Raw genomic sequence first — 22,461 nt, forward strand, 5'->3', positions numbered from 1 at the left:
GGTCCCACATCCTCAAGATCTGACCTATGCATAGAGGAACAGGAATTGCACTATCCTAGTTCTGTACTCAATACTTTTATTATTATAACTCTACATTAGTTTCCTTGTCTTTTCCAAACCTATGACAAAACTAAAAGACCCATGTCTTTGTCATCTATTCATTCATAAGCCAAATTTCCCCATATTATATTTACATAATTAGAAAAACCAGTGCAAACCTGTATGCTTAACCTAGTAAATCTTATCCTGCCAAAGTCAGCTATGAATGCAATCAGTCAAGATTAGAGTCTGACGCTTTCTACTATATTGTACCTTGCCCACTTCCTTCAGGCTGTCTGAATGTATGTCCAGTTTGCCTTCTCTATATTTTTCCAAATTACAAATAACATTATTGAGAAGGATGAGAGCAGGTAATTTTATGCTGAATTTTAGGATTTTCTTCAGGTTGGCTCTCTGGGGGACAGTTATTCTCCCAGGTACAAATTCACCTGATTCTAGCATAATTTCCTCTACATTTCTCCGTCTTGGCTATAAATACAGCCATTTTTGACCTCTCCTCTCTACTTCCCAAGTTGTATCAAAAGCTCCTTCTAAATGTCTGCTTGGGTCTGACATCCCACTGCACTGTTCCTGCCTGTTGACTTCCCTGTACTCCCCTCTCCTGCCTTAGTGCTGCTCACTGTTGTATCCTTGGTGCCTAGCACACTGCTCTTCATTACATATGCAATGAATTTTGAATGAATGAGTAAGTTCATTTAGCATCTAGTTGAAATAAAGATATACATTTCCTTCGAGAGTCTCCTAATCTGCCAGTCAGGCAGCTGAACAGGAAAGGCAATGAAGTCCATTTGCATGTCTAGTTCTTGGTAGACACGTGCAGGTTTCTGGATGTTTTCTGCTGTTCTTAGAGTCCAGCAGCCAAGTTTTTAATAATCCTTGCCAAATTTTTGCATCTGTGACAGTTTTAGAAAACCCATGTGGGGGTTGCCATCGTGTTACACAATGTGCTTGAACTATTTATTTACTCAAGTTGAATAAAGGTTAACTTTTATTTTATCTCTCAATTATCAGGCACATAAATTCCAGGTGATTCATGTCATGTTAAAGTCCAGCCAGAGACAGTCTTTTAATTCAGTTATTATTTCCAACAATGGGTCACGTTACTTCTGTTTGAAATAACTGATTAGATTCTTCTTGGGTCAATGTAAAACTATCTGTACAAGGAGACTGGGAGATTCCCAGGATTCCAGGTTGTTAGGTGGGGGGCAGTGCCCTGCTGCTCACTTCTATCTCCAAGAGTACAAAAGAGTACATGGCCCCGTGCAGATAAACTCATGCTTCTTCCCCGGCTCCTCATCCACTTCTCTCATATTTCCTATTTCAAGTCACCAGCATGACCATCAAGACAGGGACTGGGGAATCACCTAGATTTCTTACAGTCAGTCACAAAATTCAATGGCTTATCCTCCCGAATACTAGCCACATACAGTGATGTGGTAAATGTTTAATAAGCAACTCTTTAGGTTTGGGGGAAGGGAAAGTTGGGAGGCAGCCCTGATTTGTAGCGTTTCCTCATTTCCATGGTGTAAATGCTCTCACTATGGCCGATTTCAAGCTACTCACATGATGTTAAATATGAAGTTGGAAGAGATGTGCACAAGCTTGTACAACCTGGCTCCAGCACATTGCTGCACATTCTTCCACTTTCCTGACCACACCACACCAGGTCAGACTTTCACAGCATTTAAGGCCCTAGGATCTGTTTCTGTTGATAGTTGTAGCCTTGTTGACCCCCGCTCTTAGAAGCTTTTCCTGGCATCTTTTTGCCCTGTTGAGTCATTAAAGTGACCCACAATGCCCTGTGTGCATCTCTGTTGTCACATTATCTTGCTATGATATGTTTTTGTGTCAGGTTTTTCTTACTGGTCTATAAACTTCTTGAGCACAGAAACTAATGGTAATGACCAGGGGTAGAATTTATTGAGCTGGGACCTATGCTAAGCACTTTGCATGTATTATCTCATTTAATTCCCACAACTCCTCTATGAGGTAGATGCTTGTATTAGCCTCATTTTGAAAATAAGGAAAGTAAATAAAGGAAGACACTAAGAGGCTAGCTCACTTATCCCGGGTTACACAGCTAAGTCTCAGCAAAGATGTAAGCCCTAGCCTGACTATAGAACCAGAATCCTTAACTACTATTGCTTCTTTGTGTTTGGATCTCTAACCCTTAGCACTATGCCTGGCCCATATCACATATCCACTGTGTTAAGAAATGCAATGTGGGAAGTTTAATGTTGGCAACGTCCTTGACTAGTCTCTTTGAACTAGTCTTGCCCAGCTTCAGTGCAGTCTCCCAACTGCAGGCTAAATGATCTTTCAGAATTATAAACCTAATCACATCACTCCCCTGCTTAAAGTTTTTCAATGACTCTATCACTTTCAAAATAAAGTTCTTATCATAATACACTTTCCACCATTCATAATTACATTTATTCATTCACAGCTTTATTTACTCATTTAACAAGGTCAACGTTTATTGAATAGCTATAATATTCTAAATCCTGTTCTGGATGCTTAGGATTTGTACAATAAAAAATAATTTTTGCCCTAGAAAGGCTTAGAGTTGAGCAGAGAGAAAGAGATACACAACACGTAATTGCTATGGTGATTAAAATAAAAGCACATGCAGCTGGCAGTGGGGTCCAGGAATGGTGCGGCCCTCAGTCTCTACCATGTTCTTCACCTGCCTCCTGGCTGTGGTCAGACTACGGGCATGTTTCCACAGAGTCCTGCTGTTGATTATTTGAATTTATTTGCACATGCCTTTTTTGTTCCTAGGATGTTTATCATCTTTTACCTAGTGAATCCCTACTTAACCTTAAAAAGCCCTCTCAAGTGTGATAGGAAGTCCTTGGCTCACCCCAGGCCAGCCTAATTAAAAGGTTCCCATAGTATCCAAGCACACATTCATCATTACTTAACACCTTGCATTGCTACAGCTGATTTTCTTGTCCCTCTCACTGGACCATGAGCTTGTTTCTGATTTTATTTCAGGACACAGAATGAACAATAAGTAAATGCGTAAGTAAATGAATAAAGCAATTAGTCAATTAATGATTGGTAATATCTCTAGGAAAATGTCATCCTTACTTCTCTAACTCTGGACTGGTTGTGTCTCTACACACCAACATTAGATTTTAGATCCAGTACTACATTTAATGGATTTTTCAAGGCAAAAGTATTCTAAGCAAATGAGAGCAGGGGAGTATTTTATTTCTCTTCATCTCCTATATCTTCTTTTCTTCCTCTCCTCTTCCTTCTTCTTCGAAATATCTATTAACATTTCTGCTCCAGTTTTTCATGAACACTGGCATGTCAGAGGGAAACTATCTTTATGTTTAAATCCAGAAGGCAACCATTTGGGAGACCTTCATTATTATTTTTAAAATCCTTTAAACAACTAGAGTTGTTGGAACAAATTTTGTCATCTTGCCAGTTGTCTGAATTCTCTGGGCATACTGTGTGGCACCAAGTGTGAAAGAATAAATCAAGAAGAGGGCCTTATCAGTGTTGGGGAAAGTGATGAAGAAAGCTGTTGGATGGAAATAAGAAAAGATCTTTATATAGGACTGGCAGGTGGTGAGTGGAGAAGGCAGGGAGTCCTGAAAGCAAAGTCTTTGCTGTGCCTTCCCTGCTCATGCCTTGGAGAAGCCCCATAGGCATACGTAGATTTTTTAGTAGGTCCTGTGGATGCAACTTGGGTGTGTTTGTAGTACTCCCTGATGGACCCATCTTCATAACCAAGTGCCTTTTTATTGTCTTCCTAAGGCCAAGAGCAGCAGGACATGTTACTATCTTATAGCTCTTGCTGCACCTGGAAAGGGAGGCAGAGAATGAGGGTGAGGAAGAGCTTTGCTTTACAAAAGCAGTACGGGGACAGCTTCTCTGACACACCCAGGAGGCCTAGGCAGCTTCTCCCTTTGTAAGCAAAACTGTGGCAGCCCTTCCTAGCTACAGAAGTAAAGAATGGAACCTGATTTCAAACTGAGCCTCCCTGATGGGGGATAGGATGCTTAAGGGTGCCCTCTTGGCAGGCTTGGGTGTTACAAACAAGTGTTAAAAACATTTAGAGCAAAGCGATTATTTTTAAAAGCATGAGATTTATTTTAGGAGCCATTTGAGAGTTGTTCTCTGTGTGTAAAACCTCCTGAAAACAATTTTATCTGACACTGTGGATTTATCTTTTTGAGTAATTTCCTTTGGATTTGGAAAACACAGATAGGATTTTGGAGTCCAAGAGGAAGCCAGCTACTGCAGGGATCATCTCTCCTTATTCATTAAGGCGTTTGGGCAAGCCACATCAGGCAGGTCCTAGAGCTGTGGCCCATTTCCTATTTCTACCTGGGGGAGCAGGTGGGGGCCGGTGGGTGATGTAAAGCAAGTGACACAGGAGTCAGGTCTTAGAATCTATGGGCCACCTCCTATTTCTACCTGGGCAATTGTGTGGCGGGTGTGGAGGGGAGAGTGAAGGGTGCCATATAAAGCAGATGGGACACCAGCAGGGGCTTCAGAGGAAAACTAAACAGATTCCTCCCTCCATCTGCTTCTGTTAGCAGTCGGCTTGCCTTAAGCCCAGTGAAGCAGTAGAAGCAAGGCAGTCCTCCCTGCAGTTGGCTGGCATTGCTGGGGAGGTGGCGGGGCATGGGGCGGTGGTGAGAGCATGCTCAGTAGCCTGGGTTGGCTTCCCTGTGTGTCACTTACAAGCTGTGTGACTCTGGGCAAGCTGGTTAACCTATGTAATCACTTGGCCTTATCTGTAAACTGGAAGTAGTATTGATGGACACCTCCTAGGGCTGTTGTGAATAAGATCACATAAGCAAAGTGCTTGTTCTTTTGCTTGGCTCAGAGTGAGAAATTCAAACTCTGAGTGTCCCTGGATAACTGCAGAAGTATTTAAATTGATCTCCTTCTCTTCTTGTCCTCTTATAATGTTCCCACAAGCAAGCAGAATGACCCTCGAAAACATAAAGTATATGATGTCACTCTCCAAAGGCTTCCTATTGCTCTGCCCTCCTGTCCTACGCCCATGCTCCTGTGCTCTAACCCGTTGGATGATTTGTTTCTTGCCACTGCCATTTTTTCTCCACCTGGCACACTCTGCCCTTGATCCCTGCATGGCTGGCTCCCTCCTGAGAGAGGCATCCGCATAGAAAAGTGCTCCCTCTATCACAGTCTATTATACCAGCCTGTTTTGTTTTCCTCACACTCTGAAAATATCCTTTTATTTGTTATTTTTATATGTTATATGTGTCCTACCCTACCCCCAATGTCGCCTCCTTTCCCTCCCTTAGAATGCAAGCCCTCTAAGGGGTTCTTGTCTTCTTTTTCACAGCTGGGTCCCCAGAACTTTGTGCAATACTTGGCACATGGTAGGTCCTTAGTAAATTGTGGTTGAATCTATGAAAGAATGAAGTTGTCTTGTCCATCCTAGCCTTTCTTCAAAGTCCAACTGAAGACTCAACTCCACTATGAGGTAATTTCTGACCATCTAAATCTCTAGGAATCACTCCTGTGAATCCAGGAGGCATGTGGGATATATTCCATCCATTTTCGTCTTAGCTCATGTCAACAAATTGAGTTGGTGATGTCTCCTCCACAATTTTCACAATTCTAAAATGTAGAGAAAGAAGAAAAGCCTCCAAATTCTTTTTATGAAGCCAGCATAAAACTTGAGAAGTATTGGAGTGAGGGATAGAAAGCAGAACTCTTATGTATTTAAACTGTACCTGGAAAAAACCCACAAAATTTATTAAGACCTCATTCAATTATCTGTCATCTATTTCAGATTTTAATAAGATGAAAGAAAAACCTTATGACTTTCCACTGTTGGGAAAAGCAAAAAAAAACAAAACCTTGTTATTACAGGTTTTACAGATGTGAATATTATAATCCTCTAGCAAAGCAAAGCACGAAACAAAGTGTACCTCACAGAATGGAGATTGGGAGTTTCCAAAGATAATACCTGCATCCTGCAGTGCTCTTGACACCCTTCTAAATGATGGGATTGAGTGCATTTGTTTATCCGTGGCAGCTTAGAGAACAGTTGACTCCAGCAAAACTGGCTCTCCTCTGCATTCAGCACAAATAAACTCCTTGCCTTAGTTTAACCCTTGGATGCTGGCTTTCAGATATTGGCTATTGACTATCAACTAGTGGCAATCAGGAGCTACAATTCTTTGGTAATTGTCTGGTGGGGTGGGAGGTTCTTGTGCCACTCAAACTGTTGCAGTAAGACAAAGGCTTAGTCAAAGGGCTCTGAAGGAAACTCACATTTCAAGGCCCTTTTGTTATTGGGTGCTAATGTATTCTGCTCAGAAACTGCAGAAAGGATGGGGTGAAGGAGGGCATATAGAACAGAGAGCATATGCCCCAATTATGTCACCTCTTTACTAAGGATTGTCAATCCAGTCCTTGCTAGTGAAGATATTCATTCATTCATTCAACAAACATTGTTTTTTTCAAAGAAAAATGTCATTTTATTCTTACTCAGAGATGAACTTCTTTTATAACTTTATGATTACAAAAGTAATACATTTAAAGAATAAAACAGAAGTATAAAGAAGAGAAAACAAAACAAAGCACTGTCACTGAAGATAATCACCATTAACATTTTGGATTCCATCTCTGTGGCTTTTCTATGCATTTGTTATCCAGACACATATACTTCCTTGTTAGCTGGCTCTGGAGTCCTAGAAAATATTTACCTCGCTCTTCAAATGACTTCTCTCTCTCTCTCTTTAAAAAAAGAAAAAGAAAAAAGCTTTAGTACTATGAGGTTACAGTGACGAATAAGACAACTATGATCTTTGCCCTCATGAACCTTTTCTAGTGAGTAAGATGTAGGCAATCATTAAGAAGCTTTGATTTGAGAATTATTAGTCCAAAACCTTAGAAGCAGCATTTGCTTTCAACCTTGCTTTTCATGTAGTCTGAAAAATTCAATTTTTATGTAGTCAAATTTATAGACCTTTTTTTCTGTATATTTTTTGGTATTCTTATTATGGTTTAAGAGTCTTCTTCTCTTTCCAAAATATACAGACAGATGTGCCTGTTTTCTTCTAGTAATATTATGGTTTATCTAAATCCTCCATACATCTAGGAATTCATTTTGGTGTGGAAGTGAGATTCTAGTATAGAACGTAGCTTTTTTTCATGGACATAAAATGATACATCTATCACAAACTAAATTCTCATAAATATCTTTGGGTTTATTTCTGGACTTTATTATGTTCAAAATATTGGTCTGTTTATTGTTGCAACACAATATTTATATTACTTTTGTACATCTTGTTGGTAAATATCTCTTTTTTACGCAAATGTTTTTTATTGTCATGGGTATTTTCACATTAGCATTCTTTGAGATAAACTTTAGAATCAGTCTGTTTCCTTAAGAAATTTTTGATTGTAGATATATTAAATTTATAAATTAATTTAGGAGTATTTACATCTTTATACTATTGCCTTTTTTTATCCAAACAAAATGTGCTCTTAATTTATTCATCTTCTCTTCATTATATCAGAATTTTAGAGTTTCTTCTTTTGATTTAATTTTATTCCTAACAATTATATTCCTATTATAAATGGATCTTTCTGCATTACATTTTCTCAGTAGCTGTTGTTTGAATATAGAAATCTATTTTTTTTACATTACTTTTGTGGTGGTCTCCTTATTGAAGTTGCCTATTATTTTAAACAAGTTTTAGTTGGTATTCTTTGATTTTATAAGTTTAAAATATATGTCATATGCAAATTATTTCCACCGTTCTGACATTCATACCTCTCTTTGTTTTCTTGATTAAGTGGGATGCTAGTGCATTTAGCAGTGTATTGTGTAATAACATGGTAACTAAAATACTTATTTTATTTCTAACATTAATGAAAATACAGTAGTTCTAATTTTCTAAATCATTAAACATGACACTGGCTCTTATTTGCTTTTGTTTTTGTTATTGATTATTGAGAGATCTTGCTCTGTCACCCAGGCTGGAGTGCAGTGCTGTGATCTCCGCTCACTGCAACCTCTACCTCCCGGGTTCAAGCGATTCTCATGCCTCAGCCTCCCAAGTAGCTGGGACCACAGGTGCATGGCACCACACCCAGCTAATTTTTGTATTTTTAGTAGAGACAGGGTTTCACTATGTTTGCCAGGCTGGTTTCAAACTCCTGGGCTTCAGTGATCTGCCCACCTCAGCCTCCCAAAGTGCTGGAATTACAGGCATGAGCCATTGTGCCCAGCCAACACTGGGTCTTATTTGATGTTAGTTTTCTATCATACACATAATATATATGTGCATGTGAATATATATAATCTTAAGGATATATTCATTGGAATTGATGTTGAATGTTTAATGCCTTTTGGCATTAAGAAGGTCAAATACTATTTTACCTTTGATATATGAATTCTAGTATTGAGTCATCTTTGTGTTTCTTGATGATAAATTTTTCTTTTAATGTTGAATTTCATTTGACAGCATTTTATTTAGGATTTGAGTATACCATTCACAAATTATATTAGTCTATGGTTTTCTTTATGCATTTCATCTCTGTCAGATTTTGGCATTCATTTTATGCTAGCTTCATGAAAATACTTTGGATATTTTTATTCTTTCTGTGTTTTACAATTGTGAAAATGGTAGAAGAGTTATATTGTTAAAGTTTTAAAAGCATGATCCTTGATGTCATTGGAACCTTGCTTGTTTATGCAGTGGTAGGGTGATGGTTATGGGTGAAATTTTTCTCTATTTATTCCGGGGCTATTTGTCATTTCAGACTTTCTCTTTGAGTTGATTTTGGCAACTTGATTTTTTAATTGTTTTAGAAAATAATTTTACCCAAAGTTGTATAAAATATTTTTCCAAAGTTTAAAATTAGGACTTGAAAATAATGATCAATTGCCCTCAATCCTATAATCTAACCAGTGTTAACGGTGGTGGGATGTTATTTCATCATCTCTCCATGAATATCTACAGATAGAAGGATATGTGGATGGATGGATGGGTGATGTGGTTTGGCTCTGTGTCCCCACCCAAATCTCATCTTGTAGCTCCCATAATTCCCACATGTTGTGGGAGGGACCTGGTGGGAGATGATTGAATCATAGGGGGAGGTCTTTCCTGTGCTGTTCTTGTGATAGTGAATGAGTCTCATGAGATCTCATGATTTTAAAAATGGGAGTTTCCCTGCACAAGCTCTCTTGTCTTGTCTGATACCATGTGAAATGTGCCTTTCACCTTCCACCATGATTGTGAGGCCTCCCTGGCTATGTGGAATTATAAGTCCAATAAACCTCTTCCTTTTGTAAATTGCCCAGTCTTGGGTATGTCTTTATCTGTAGCGTGAAAACAGACTAATAAAATGGGTAGGTAGATAAATGGATAGAAATTATCATTATAAGAAATGATCTTATATTCACTATTTTAATAAAATATTAAATTTAATATAAAATATTAATTTTACTTGAATTTAACAGAATAAAAATAACTTGAAGGAAAACTAAAGGAATTACAGAATTTTAATTCTGAAAAAAGTAATTCTTTACTGTTAAAAATATCAGTTCTAAAGGATTCTTCCAAGATTAAGGAAAGGGGATTTAAAAAATGACAAAAAAGTTGAAGAATTTTTTTTAACCAAATGGTACAGGTCTAGGTAGTAAAGATGCATTCTGAGATATGAATGGTGAGATAATTAGTATTACATCTCTTCCCACCTCCCATCTCCCTGCTTTCCAGTTTTTGTTGTTTATATTATTTTTTCTTTGTCAGAGTTTATTACTTTTCCATTTTGATCTGTAGCCAAAATCCTCTTAGAATTTCAGTCTAAGTCCTATATTTACCTGAATTCGCTCTTCATCCATGGTTGTTTTTCACCTCAGTTTCTGTATTCTTTGTTTTTTTTCTTGTGATTCATTCTTGATTGGCTGAATTTTATTGTTAAGGAGCTACTTTCAAGAGGGACTTAAAGGAGTCTTATACCCTCAACTTTTTCATTTTGGAATTGTCTATCTGTTGCCTTTATATTGGGAAGCAAATTCACTGCATACAAGATTTTGCAACCCACTTTTTTCTCTTGAGACATTGTAAAATTTATTAAATGGCTGCATAATATTTCATGGAATGGACCTTGCTTATGTAATATTCTTGTCAAACATATACAATTTGAATTTAACCATAAGATAATAGGAGGCAAACTAAAACTGAGGAACATCCTGTAAATAACTAGCCTGTACTTTTTGAAAAATCTAAAAAGACATGATAACCCAATGCATTATGTTATTCTGGATTAGATTCAGGACTGGAAAAAAATGTCTATAAATGCTTATTACCTGGATGATGGGATCTATACTTTAAATCTCAGCATCATGCAATATACCTATGGAACAAACTTGCACATACACCCTTTATTTCTAAAATCAAAGTTGAAAAAAATAATTTTTGCTGAATACCAAGGCTTAAACCAAAACAGAAAATATTTCAGTTTGTTTTTCATTTTTTGTATTAAAATACTTATGAACATCAAAACATGCTAAAACTATTGGGTAAAAATTTGATGAGAAACAGTATGTATGCAAAATCTCAAAGTATCTCCCCACAGATTATAAAAGGAGAGCTTTTACAGTGAGGAAAGCTGGCAGACAGTACTTTAACCAAGGAATCAACATTAACATCAGTCATAACAGAACACTATTATCCTCCTGATGTAAGGCACAAAGAAGGACACAGTATCATTTACATAATATGTTATTTTATTTTGAGACAAGGTCTTTCTTTGTTGCCCAGGCTGGAGTGCAGTGGTGCGATCATGGCTCACTGTAGCCTCAACCTCCCGGGCTCAGAAGAACCACCCACCTTAGCCTCCTGAGAAGCTGGGACTACACACACACACCACCACACTTGGCTCATCTTTGGGGGAATTTTTTGTAGACATGGGGTTTCGCCATGTTGCCCAGGCTGGTCTCCAACTCCTGAGTTCAAACAATCCACCTGCCTTGGCCTCCCAAAATGCTGGGATTACAGGCGTAAACCGTGGTACCCAGCCAGGATCAGAAATATTTAGACTATCGCTCTAGTCCTCTGCCTTAGCTATTGTATGACTTAATCTCAACTACCAGCTTTAAAGTCCATGAGTTCAAATTCTTGGGAGAAATAGTTGAATTGGTCACTGTCCAAACAATGGATTGGTTTTCCCTGATTCAGATGCCTGTAGAGGTTATGTATTACAATTATGGCTGCAGGAGACTATCTTTTTAAGGGGAAATTCTCAGAAAACAAATATGTGGGGTTGGCAGGCATCCTAAATAATGTGTAGTAAGATTTTTGCAATATTGTCTTTCAGCCTAAGAACAATGTAGGTCTCTTCATTTGTTCAAATCTTTTCTTAAGGCCTTTCATAGAGTTTTTAGTGAAACAAATTGTCTCTAAATATATATTTAGGTATCTTATGCTTTTTGTTATTTTGGTTATTTTGAATAAAATCTTTTTTCCCAGTATATGTATCTGCATGATTAAATGGTTCTTATTTCTTTATATATAGCAATTAGTTTTCATATTTAATTTTAGCCAACTACTTTATTTATTTATTTATTTATTTATTTATTTATTTATTTATTTATTTTAAATCATAGCTCAAAGGCTTGCAGGCAGGCTGTTTATTTTTAATTTTTAATTTTTTTGTTTATGAGATGATGGAGACTCACTCTGTCACCCAGGCTGGAGTGCAGTGGTGCGATCTCGGATCACTGCAACCTTTGCCTCCTGGGTTCAAGCGATTCTGCTGCCTCAGCCTCCTGAGTAGCTGGGACTACAGGCACACGCCACCATGTCTGACTAATTTTTTTGTACTTTTAGTAGAAACAGGGTTTCACTATGTTGGTCAGGCTGGTCTTGAACTCCTGACCTCAAATGATTCACCTCCCTCGGCCTCCCAAAGTGCTGGGATTACACACGTGAGCCACCATGCCTGGCCAGCTTATTTTTAAGTTTTTAATTTTTATATATTTAGGAGTACAAGGGCAGACTTCTTACATGCATATATGGCATACTGATAAAGTCTGGGCTTTTAGTGTACCCATCACCCGAAACCCCTATTTAATTTTCTGAATATTTCTGTTTATCAGTTGTATAGTGTCATGTTATCTGCAAATAAAACAATTTTGTCTTTTTTATAGTATGTAGCCCTATATTTTATTCTATAAAAATATCAACATATTTATTATAGTCAGTAAGAAACCAGTACATTTATTTTCATTTTGTAAACCAAGGAAAAGGACAGAACTATTTTACTACCTTTCGGCAGGTCTAAAAAAAGTGTGAAACAAGGTATTGAACTTCTTGTTGAACTTAACTGGAAATAATTTGGCCTACCAACAAAACTGCCATCCATCCTTCCATCCATCCACCCGTTGAATAAATGTTTACTTTGTGCCTCTTCCATGCTGTTGATCCTTGTGGATACAATAAGAAAGACACAGTCCCTGACCTTAAAGATTTGTCAGTGTTTTTAGCCATTGGCCATACTGAAATCTTCATGTTTCTCAAGATTTTCAATTTGCCTTTGCAGCTCAGGGAGCCAATGGTACTCTGGAGAACCCAGCCCTGGACACAAGTCTGTTGGAGGAATTCTTGGGCAATGACTTTGATTTGGGGGCCTTGTAAGTAATGAGAGCACTGCTCTCTAGCTGATGTTTAAAATATTATGAAATGATTAAATGAGCTAAGAAGTGTTCCCTCCTCTCCTGTTTTCCAAAATAACTTGGATAGAGTTGATATTATTATGTCTATGGATCTTTGACAAATATCACCACTGCAGAATTTTCTTTGTGAGAAATTCCACTCATTCCTCACCTCCATCTGCAAATTCAGTATATTTAATAGATATGGAGCTATTCAGGTTATCTATTGATAGTAATCAGCTTAGGCAGTTTGTGTCTTTCAATGAATTTGTCCATTTCAACTAAGTTGTCAAATTCATCAGCAAAAAGTTCTTCATATTCCCTTATACTTTTAATGTCTGTAGGATCTATAGTGATGATTCATTTGTTGTTCTTGATGTCAGTAACTTGTCTTTTTTTTTTTTCTTGGTTAATCTGACATGATGTTTATCAGTTTTCTTAATCTCTCAAAGTACCAGCTTTTGGTTAAAGTTAAATTCTTACTTTTTGTTTTCTATTTCATTGATTTCTGCTCTTATTTTCTGGTATTAATATAGGCACTCTAGCCTTTTTTATTTTTAATTTACATCTACTGAAGTTCAAATTTTTGTATAAATTTCTATGAGTTTTGACAAGTTCATAGTAATATAACCACTACCATTATCATAACATACAACACTGAAAAATTTCCCTATGCCATTCATCTGTGATCAGACTCACCATCTACACTGTCCCCTGGTAACCACTGGTCTGTTTTTTGTTCCTATGGTTTTGATTTATTTCAGAATGTGACATAAATGAAACCATACAGTATATAACACTTCGAGTCTGCCTCCTTTCATTTAGCATAATATCTTTGATCAATATTTCATTCCTTTTTTGTTACAGAGAAAGATACCTTTAAGTGGTTATAACAGTTTGTTTAGCCATTAATCTGTTCAAGGACATTTGAATTATTTCCAGTTTTGGCAACTGTAAATCATGCTTCTATAAATATTTAAGTATGAGTTTTTGTGTGATCAATAGTTTAAATTTCTCTATGATAAATACTTAGGATAAGAACTGCTGGATCATGTTGTAAATGTAAGCTTAACTATAAAAATATCCACATTTTGTAGAGTGGTGGTACCACTTTGTGTTGCTAGCAATGCATGAGATATCCAATTGCTTCTCTTCATTGCCAATTCTTGGGTATTATGAGTTTAAAATTGTTTTTATTATAGCCATTCTAATTGGTTTGTAGTGACATATCATGTATTGTGCATTTTTCTAATAACTAATGATGTTAAACATCATTTCATGTACTAGTTCACCATTTATACATTTTCTTTGGTGAAGTGTTAATTCAAATCTTTTGCCCATTTTTAAAAATTGGGGTTGTTTTCTTTAAGTTTAGAAAAATTTTTAGATATTCTGGATATAAAAAGTTTATTAGCTATGTTATTCATGAATATTTTCTCCAAGTTTGTCACTTATGTTTTTGTTTTTCTCAGAGTAAAAGTTTTAATTTTGATGATGTCCAATTTATTGAATTTTTCTTATATGGCTTATGGTTTATAGCTAAGAAATATAGACTTTACCTAATCCAAGTTCCCAAAGATTTTCTTTTAAAAGTTTTAGAGTTTTATATTTAGGTCTATGACCCATTTTGATTTTTTTTTGTATAAGGCTTGAGATATAGATTTATATTAGTTTCTTTGTATGTGCATGTCCAATTATCCTGGAATCATTTGTTAAATAACTTTCTTTCATTAAATTGCCTTTGTACAGTTGTAAAAAATCAATTGACAAAATATATGTGGGTCTGTTTCTAGACTGTTCATTCCTTTCCATTGATCTATGTGCCTATCATTTTGCCAACACAACATTATCTTGATTACTGTATGTGATCTTTATTACATATATTTATTACATATAAAGTACACAGGCACTTTATTATAAGCCTTAAAATCATATAGTGTAAGTCCTCTGAAGTTTTCTTCTGTTTCAATATTGTCTTGGCTATTCTAGTTTCTTTGACTTCCCACAGAAACACTAGAATTAGCTTGTCAATATTTAAACAATTCTTCTGGGATTTTGATTAAAATTTTATCAAACCTAGTGATCTATCCAAGGAGACTTAACATTCTAACAAAATCGAGCCTTCCAATCTATAAACATGGTATATCTCTCTATTTATTGAGGGCTTCTTTGATTTCTTTCATCAGTGTTTTATAGTTTTCAACATAAAAATACTGCACATATTTTCCTAAATATTTCATGTTCTTCTTTGAACATCATGGTTCTTTTTCAATTTTTAGTTCCAATTATTCATCATTAGTATATAGAAATATTGATTTTTATATATTGGGCTTGCAATCTTAAGTCATTTATTAGTTATAATTACTTTTTAAAATATATATTTCTTGGGATATTCTATGTTGACAGTCATGTCATCTGCAAATTGAGACAGTTGTATGTCTTTCTTTTCAAACTGTATATCTTTTGACACTTTTTTGCCTTACTGAGCTAGGTAAGACCTGGGTATAGTATCGAATAAAGAAATAGTGAGACTAGACATATTTGCCTTGTCCGTGAGCTTGGAGGGGAAGCATTTAGTTTTTAAGTGTTAATGTTAGTGATACATTTTTTTTTAACCATGCCCTTCATTTGCTTAAGAAGGTTCTCTTCCACTGTTTGCTGATAATTTTTATCATAAATGGATGTTGAATTTTGTCGATTTTTTTCTGTATTTATTGATTATATGTTTTTTCTTCCCATCTGTTAATATAATGAATTACTTTGCTTAGTTTTTGACTATTGAACTGCCTTGTATTCCTGGAATAAACCTCAGTTAATTGTGATATGTTATCTTTTGATACAATGTTGGATTCAATTTGGTAAAATTTTGTTGAGCATTTTGCATCTATGTTTACAAGAATATTGATCGCAGTTTTTTTTTTTTATATTTTATTTTTTCTGGGTTTGGTATCACAGCAACTATACCCTTCTTAAATTCATTGGGAAATTCCCTCACTTAAATTCTCTGGATGAGATAGTGTAGAATTGGATTTATTCTTGCTTAAATGTTTGGTAGCATTAGTCAGCAAAATAGTCTGTTCCTTTGCTTTGTTGGAGGGTCTTCAATACAAATTTAATTTATTTAGTAGATTCAGGGCTATTTATGGTATCTCATTCTACTTAAGTGAGTTAGCTTTTTTACTTTTTTCCCAAGGAATTGATCAATGTTATCTAAGTTGTTAAATTTATGGCCATAGAGTTACTCATAGTATTTTTTATTAACCTTTTAATCTCTGAAGAGTCTGTAGTGATATTCCCTCTTTCATTCTTCATATTGGTAGTTTATTTCTTTTTTTCTTCTCTCCTTAATCAATGTGGACATTTATCAGTTTTGTTGATTGATTCAAATAGGTGGCTTTTGATGTCATTGATTTTCTCTATTGTGTTTGTTTTCAGTTTCACTGACTTCTACTCTTATTTTTATTATTTTGTTCCTTATGCTTAATTTGGGTTTAGTTTGCTCTTATTTTTCTAGTTCTTTAGAGTGGGAAGTGAGTTCGTGATTTGAGAGTATTCTTTGTTTTCTGATTTAAGCATTCAATGCTGTACATTCCCCTCTCTATGTGGCTTTAGCTGCCTCACTCAGTTTTTGATATACTATATATATATATTTTTTTTCAGTTCAAAGTACTTTCAGATTTCTTTTGAGAAATTTTATTTGACTTTCTTTGACTCATGGGTTGCTGGAAATATATTATGTAACTTCCAAATGTTTGGAAATTTTCCATATATTTTTCTGTGACTGGTTTCTAGTTTAATTCCATTATGAACAGAGAACATCCTTTGTATGATTTCAAATTTTGTTAAGGTTTGCTTTATGACCCAGAATATGATCTATCTTGGTGAATCTTACATATGCACTTGAAAGAATGCTCACTTGCTGTTGTTGGATAGTATTCTATAAATATCACTTAGGTCAAGTTGGTTGACATTCTTGTTCAGGTCCTCTATATCCTTGCTGATTGCTTTCTACTAATTTTATCTACGACAGTGACAGAAATGTTGAAGTCTTCAAGTGTGATTGTGGATGTTTCTACTTCTCCTTCAATTCTATTGGATTTTGTGAAAGCATAATTGTATTGAATTGAAAAGTTATGTGGTTAAGTGTAAACACATTGACTATTGTTTTGTCTTTCTGGTGAACTTAGTCTTTTATCACAGTGATGTTCTTTTTTATCTCCTTTTTTCTTATTCTGAAGTCTATTTGGTCTGATATTAATCTAGCCACTGCAGCTCTCTTTTTTTTCTTTTCTTCAACTTTTATTTTAAGTTCAGGGGTACATATGCAGGATGTACAGACTTGTTACATAGATAAACGTGTGCCTAGGTGGTTTGCTGCAAGGATCATCCCATCACCTAGGTATTCAGCCCAGCATCCATTAGCTATTCTTCCTGATGCTCTCCATCTGCCCCCAACTCCTGGGCCCCCCAACGGGCTCCAGTGTGTGTTGTTCCCCCTTGTGTTCATGTGTTCTCATAATTCAGCTCCCACTTATAAGTGAGGACACGTGGTGTTTGGTTTTCCATTTCTGCGTTAGTTTGCTGAGGATAATGACTTCCCACTCCATCCATGTCCCTTCAGAGGACATGATCTCATTCCTTTTTATGGCTGTATAGTATTCCATGGTGTATATTACCACACTTTCTTTATCCATTCTATCATGGATGGACATTTAGGTTGATTCCATGTTTTTGCTATTGTGAATAGTTTCGGCTCTCTTTTGATTAGTGTTTGTGTTATATATCTTTTGCCATCCTTTAATTTTAACCTATATATATCAAATTAGTTTTTTTTATTCAGCATATCATTGGGTATTTTTCTCTATCTAGTTGGACAATTTCTGTCTCAACTTAGACAATTTATATTTAAATTAATTATTGATATGTTTGGATTTGAGTCTATCTTTTTCTTTTAAAAAATGTCCATCCCCTCTGCTTCTTGTACTTCTTTTCCCCCTTTCCTGCCCTCTTTTAAATTGTTTGAAGATTTTTAGTATTCCATCTTAATATATTAATTGCCTTTTAAACTCTTTATATAGATTTATTTTCAGTGGTAACTCGAGGGACAACAATCTACATACCTAACCTCTTGTAGTCAATTTAAAGATATTTTATCACTTCACGTGAAAAGTAGAAAGCTTATAGCCATAAAAGTCCTATTTCTCTTTCTCTTTTATATTGTAGCTATCATGTGTATTGCATCTATATATATTTAAAACTCTATGAGACAATGCTATAATCTTTGGTTTCAACACTCATGTATACGTTGAGGAACTTAAGAGAGAAAAAATAGGCTATTACATTGACCCAAGCATTTACCATTTTTGTTGATCTTCTTCATTTGGGAAGTTCCACAATTCTTTCTGGCATCATTCTTCTTCCACCTTAGGAACTCCCTTCAGAATTTCATTTAGAGCAGATTTGTTGGTGATAGACTTTGTTAGTTTTCCTCTACTGAAAATGTCTTTATTTCAACTTCATTTTTAAAAGACATTTTTGCTGAATATAAAATACTTGGTCATTAGAGTTTTTTCCTCCCACAGCATTTAAAAACTGTTGACCCACTGCCTTCTAGCCTCCATGGTTTCTGATGAAAAATAAACAGCTATTTGAATCATTGTTCCCTTGTATGTAATACATCATTTTTCTCCATCTGCAAGATATTTTCTTTATCTTTGGTATTCAGCAGTTTGATTATATGTTTCTAGGTATGAGCATTTTTTTATATTATACTGTTTGGGATTTGCTCAAATTCAAATCTGTAAATGTATAGTTTTGACCACATCTGGGAAATTTGTAGCCATCGTTTTTTAACATTTATTTTTCTTTACCAGTGTCTTTCTTTTTCCCTTCTAGAACTCCAAGAATGCAAATGTTAGACCTTTGATATTTTGCACAGGTCACTGAGGCTCAGTTCATTTTTTTTTTCAATCTTTTTTCTCTCTGTTGGTTATATTGGATAATTTCTATTGATTTGACTTTAAGTTCACTGACTCTCCACTGTCACTGTCATCTCCGTTCTGTTATTGAGCCCACCTCAGCATACCTGCAAATGCCCCTACCCTCCTAAGACAGAGAGTGAAACCAGGCCTGAATCCTCAATAGTAGCGGAGAAACCTGTATGCAGATATTTCTGGTACCTGGCTCTTATTACTGTCTGCCAACAGAAACTTCCTTGGCAACAAACTATGGGAAGAAGGTGAGTTCAACTGCACACAGACACAGACACACACAGACACACACACACACACACACACACACACACACAGAGCTAGTAGGTTGCCAAATGTCTGAGCCCACACTCTGAGCTGGCTGTTGTGTGCTAGGCACTGCATGGGCTGAACTCAGATACTAGTTGCCCCTGTGCCTGCCCTCACATTCCTCTCACTACATCCCAGTAACTTGTATGAATTGTGGACAATGGATATATCCTTTTCTCTGACCTGGAAGCAACCTGCCAAAGGTTGTATAGTCTCTCTCCTCTAAGTGTCTTCTCCTAAAGTGAATGTTCCACTGATTCCACCCGGGTTCTGTATAATCATCTAGACTACTTTTTATAACTAACAGAAAGACCTTTAGCTGTTTAGAAGGAAAAGTGAACAAAGGTCTTCATCAAAGAGCTGTCTTTTATAGGGATGGAAATGTGTGATACCATTCCTTGTCCATCATAATGGTCACAACCAACACTCCTATAACAAAAGACAGGCTAACAAAAGAAAAGCATAAACAATTTACTTAATTAAAGTTTTATGTGATGCAGGAGTCTTCAGAAATGAAACCCAGAGACTCAGGGAAAACTATTTTTATTTTTGTGCTTGGGTTCAATGAGGAATGAACAGCTGTGTAGAAATGTAAGTGGGCGAAAGGGTGTGATCTAATGGTAATAGACTGAAGGAGGAAACCCAGCAGGGTCTGTTCAGATTTTTCTTGGCTTCTCTATGTAGCATTGCTTCTTCCAAGGTATGAGGTAGGGTCTCTTTGGAATGAGAGTCCCCTTGGAATGAGACAGAAGGGGGAGAATGACTTTTCTGGGTTTTATGGCTTGCTTTATGGGGAGGAGTTCTAGTATCTATGAACCATCTTGGGGAAGAAGAATTATGGTTTCTGTGATTTGCTTTGAGGGAGAAAAGGGGGTGAGAGACAGGAGGACAGGGGAAGATCAGAAATACCTTGCTTCTGAGGTCCTTCCAGTCTCCTTCATTTCAAAGTACTCAGCATGCCAAGGCACCATACTTTGGGGTATCGTGTTCTGAGCTACCTGGGAGGTCTGAAATCTGCCTTATATATTAGTCTCCATGATAATAATGGTCCTTCCTACCAGACCAGAAATATCTACCCATAGGCTTCTCCCTTGCTATTGAGATTCAGGACTGGTTTGCCCAAGGGGCTTCACTCTCTACCTTTGAGGTGGGTGATGGGGCTTGCAGGTGAGGTAGAAGAGGAAGTTACTATTGCTGAGCATTTACTAAGTGTTGGGCATTCTTTGCACTTCATATATTCACTTATTTAATTATATATTTGATGTAATACATCTCGTTCTCTTAACTCTTCCAAATATGTATATTATCTATGTTTTACAGATAGGGAGGATAAGGTGCAGAGAGGTTAAGTAACTCTCCATAGGTCAATACATGGCAAAGCTGAGATAAAAATCTGCCTGGCTCTAGAAACATGCCTTTTCTTCCACATGAAACTTTTAGATTAATTGATATTTTAAAGGAATGTGAATCTCAGGGAAACACATGAAATGTGTCTAAAATTATCTACCAAATGGTGTGACTCAGAGTAGATCTGAGCCATAGTTCATAAAGATTGTCAGAGTTCACGTTCATTAAAGGAGATCCCTATGATCAGATAACCTGTCATTACTTGATTAAAAAAATGCTCAGATGCATGCAGTTAAGTGGAACTGCAATAAAATCTCAGTAAGAACAAGCAGAAACATGGCTAGTCTATGACCGCAGGGACATTGGGCTAGTTCAATGATCATTAGATCTGTACAACCTGTTCAAATACTCCAAGTTTTAAATATTTCTAAATACCAGAATCTTTATGCAGGTTAGTTTCATTTCATAGTTTCATATCACAACAGCACTGGGATGTAGGGTTTTGTTTTTTGTTTTTTCTTTTTTTTTTTTGCCTGGGTACTAGAGGTGGGATTCAGACCTGGGTTTACTACAAATCATGTTACTTCCCCTCTACCATATTGCCTACAATGTGTGTCTTCTAAAGATATCAGTGACAACCCTTTATCTCAAAAATCTAAGAGACCATTGGGCTGCAAAATTTCTGAGAGCTAGTTGAAATCTCATAGGCAGATTTTCAGATCTTAAATATATTAAAACATTGCATTATTGGCCTTATGAAAAAGGACCAAATGCTCTATGAAAAGCTTGTCCCATTAAATGCTGTGAGGAAAAATGTTCCATGGTCAGTAAATTAGCTTGTGACTCACTGGCTTAAACAAAATTACATGAGTGTTTTTACTGCAGGACTTCTCAGTGCCTTTGATGTGCTAATGTGCAACTAGGGAAGAGAAATGGAATGAAGTGTTCCTCAAACTTATTTGGCCATGGGCCCCATTTGGGATGCATTATACATGTATGAACATGTATAAGGCATGTATGCAGAGCTGAGGGCCGTCCTGTCAACATGTGAAGGTTTCTGTAAATTGCCCTTAACTCTTTATTTCCTTATGTGGTAGAGTTTGGGTTAGCTGTCTGCTTAGGAGGAGCAGGCTGAGGTCCTCTCTGATTTCCTAGGTTAGCCAGACAGTTACCCACTTGGTACACAGTTGAGCTACGGTGGTGGGACATACTAGGAAATGTCCAGGTATGCAATGCTGCTTTGAGAGAGGGAGATTGGAGAGACTTAGGGGAAGAATAAAACCCTGAAATTACAATGAAAAAGGGCAAGAAGCATTATATGCATGTGTGTGTAGAGAAGGCAAGGGTCTAGAAAAGAGACTAGTAAATCTTCAAGACAGGCTAAATTAATGCAGTTTGATTTGAGTCAGTGTGCTTAGTAGGGGTAGATAAAATGAGCTTTAGGCTTTGAGATCTGGTATAAGGGTAGGAGGGAACTAGCTGAGGACACTGGTGTTTGAATAGGTGACATCACAGGAGGGGAAACTTAGAGACATGTTAGATCTGTGAAGGAATGAACTGCAGGTTTCATTTTATTTCATTCTAATGTTTGAGCTTAAGCATCTAACATTATGGATTTAACTTAGGACTTGGCTTATTGGGTTTGGATGGCAAGATGAATTAGGAGTCAATTACCAGCTGCATGTCTTGGTTCTGCCATCACTATAGTGGGGTTGATAAGCTCTACTGTGATGTTTCAAAAGGGAGTGAGAGAGTACGTGGAGTTCTGTGAGAAGAGCTTGTTAAAGACTATTTGAGTTCAGTGACTGGTTTGACTTCTGAGTTCAAACTGATATAATAAGAGAAAGCCTGAAGAAGAAGACTGGGTTAAAACATTATCTGATACTCCTTAATTCTAAGGATATCTGTGCCAGATGAAATGACCTATAATAATAAGTAATTTTATTAGAATGGTCTGTATTTAAAATACCCTGTTATTTAGGGGATAAACTCTGGTGGTAGACCATCTGACTCCAGCTTGACTAACTGCCAGATGAATAATCATGAGTGAATTATTTAACCTCATCAAGCCTTGGTTTCTTTTCT

The 22,461-nt window shown here is 36.4% G+C and overlaps 1 protein-coding gene across 1 annotated transcript in view; it reads left to right on the forward strand.

The window, feature by feature from the left end:
* MYRFL (myelin regulatory factor like) overlaps positions 1-22,461 on the forward strand; it is a 124,732-nt gene that overhangs the window by 15,480 nt on the left and 86,791 nt on the right. Inside the window, exon 2 of the mRNA XM_055237899.2 lies at positions 12,619-12,709. Within this exon, the coding sequence (XP_055093874.1) occupies positions 12,619-12,709 (91 nt within the window). The remainder of the gene's footprint in view (positions 1-12,618; positions 12,710-22,461) is intronic.

This window comes from Symphalangus syndactylus, chromosome 13 (assembly GCF_028878055.3).
Source record: "Symphalangus syndactylus isolate Jambi chromosome 13, NHGRI_mSymSyn1-v2.1_pri, whole genome shotgun sequence".
NCBI classification, from domain to species: domain Eukaryota; kingdom Metazoa; phylum Chordata; class Mammalia; order Primates; family Hylobatidae; genus Symphalangus; species Symphalangus syndactylus.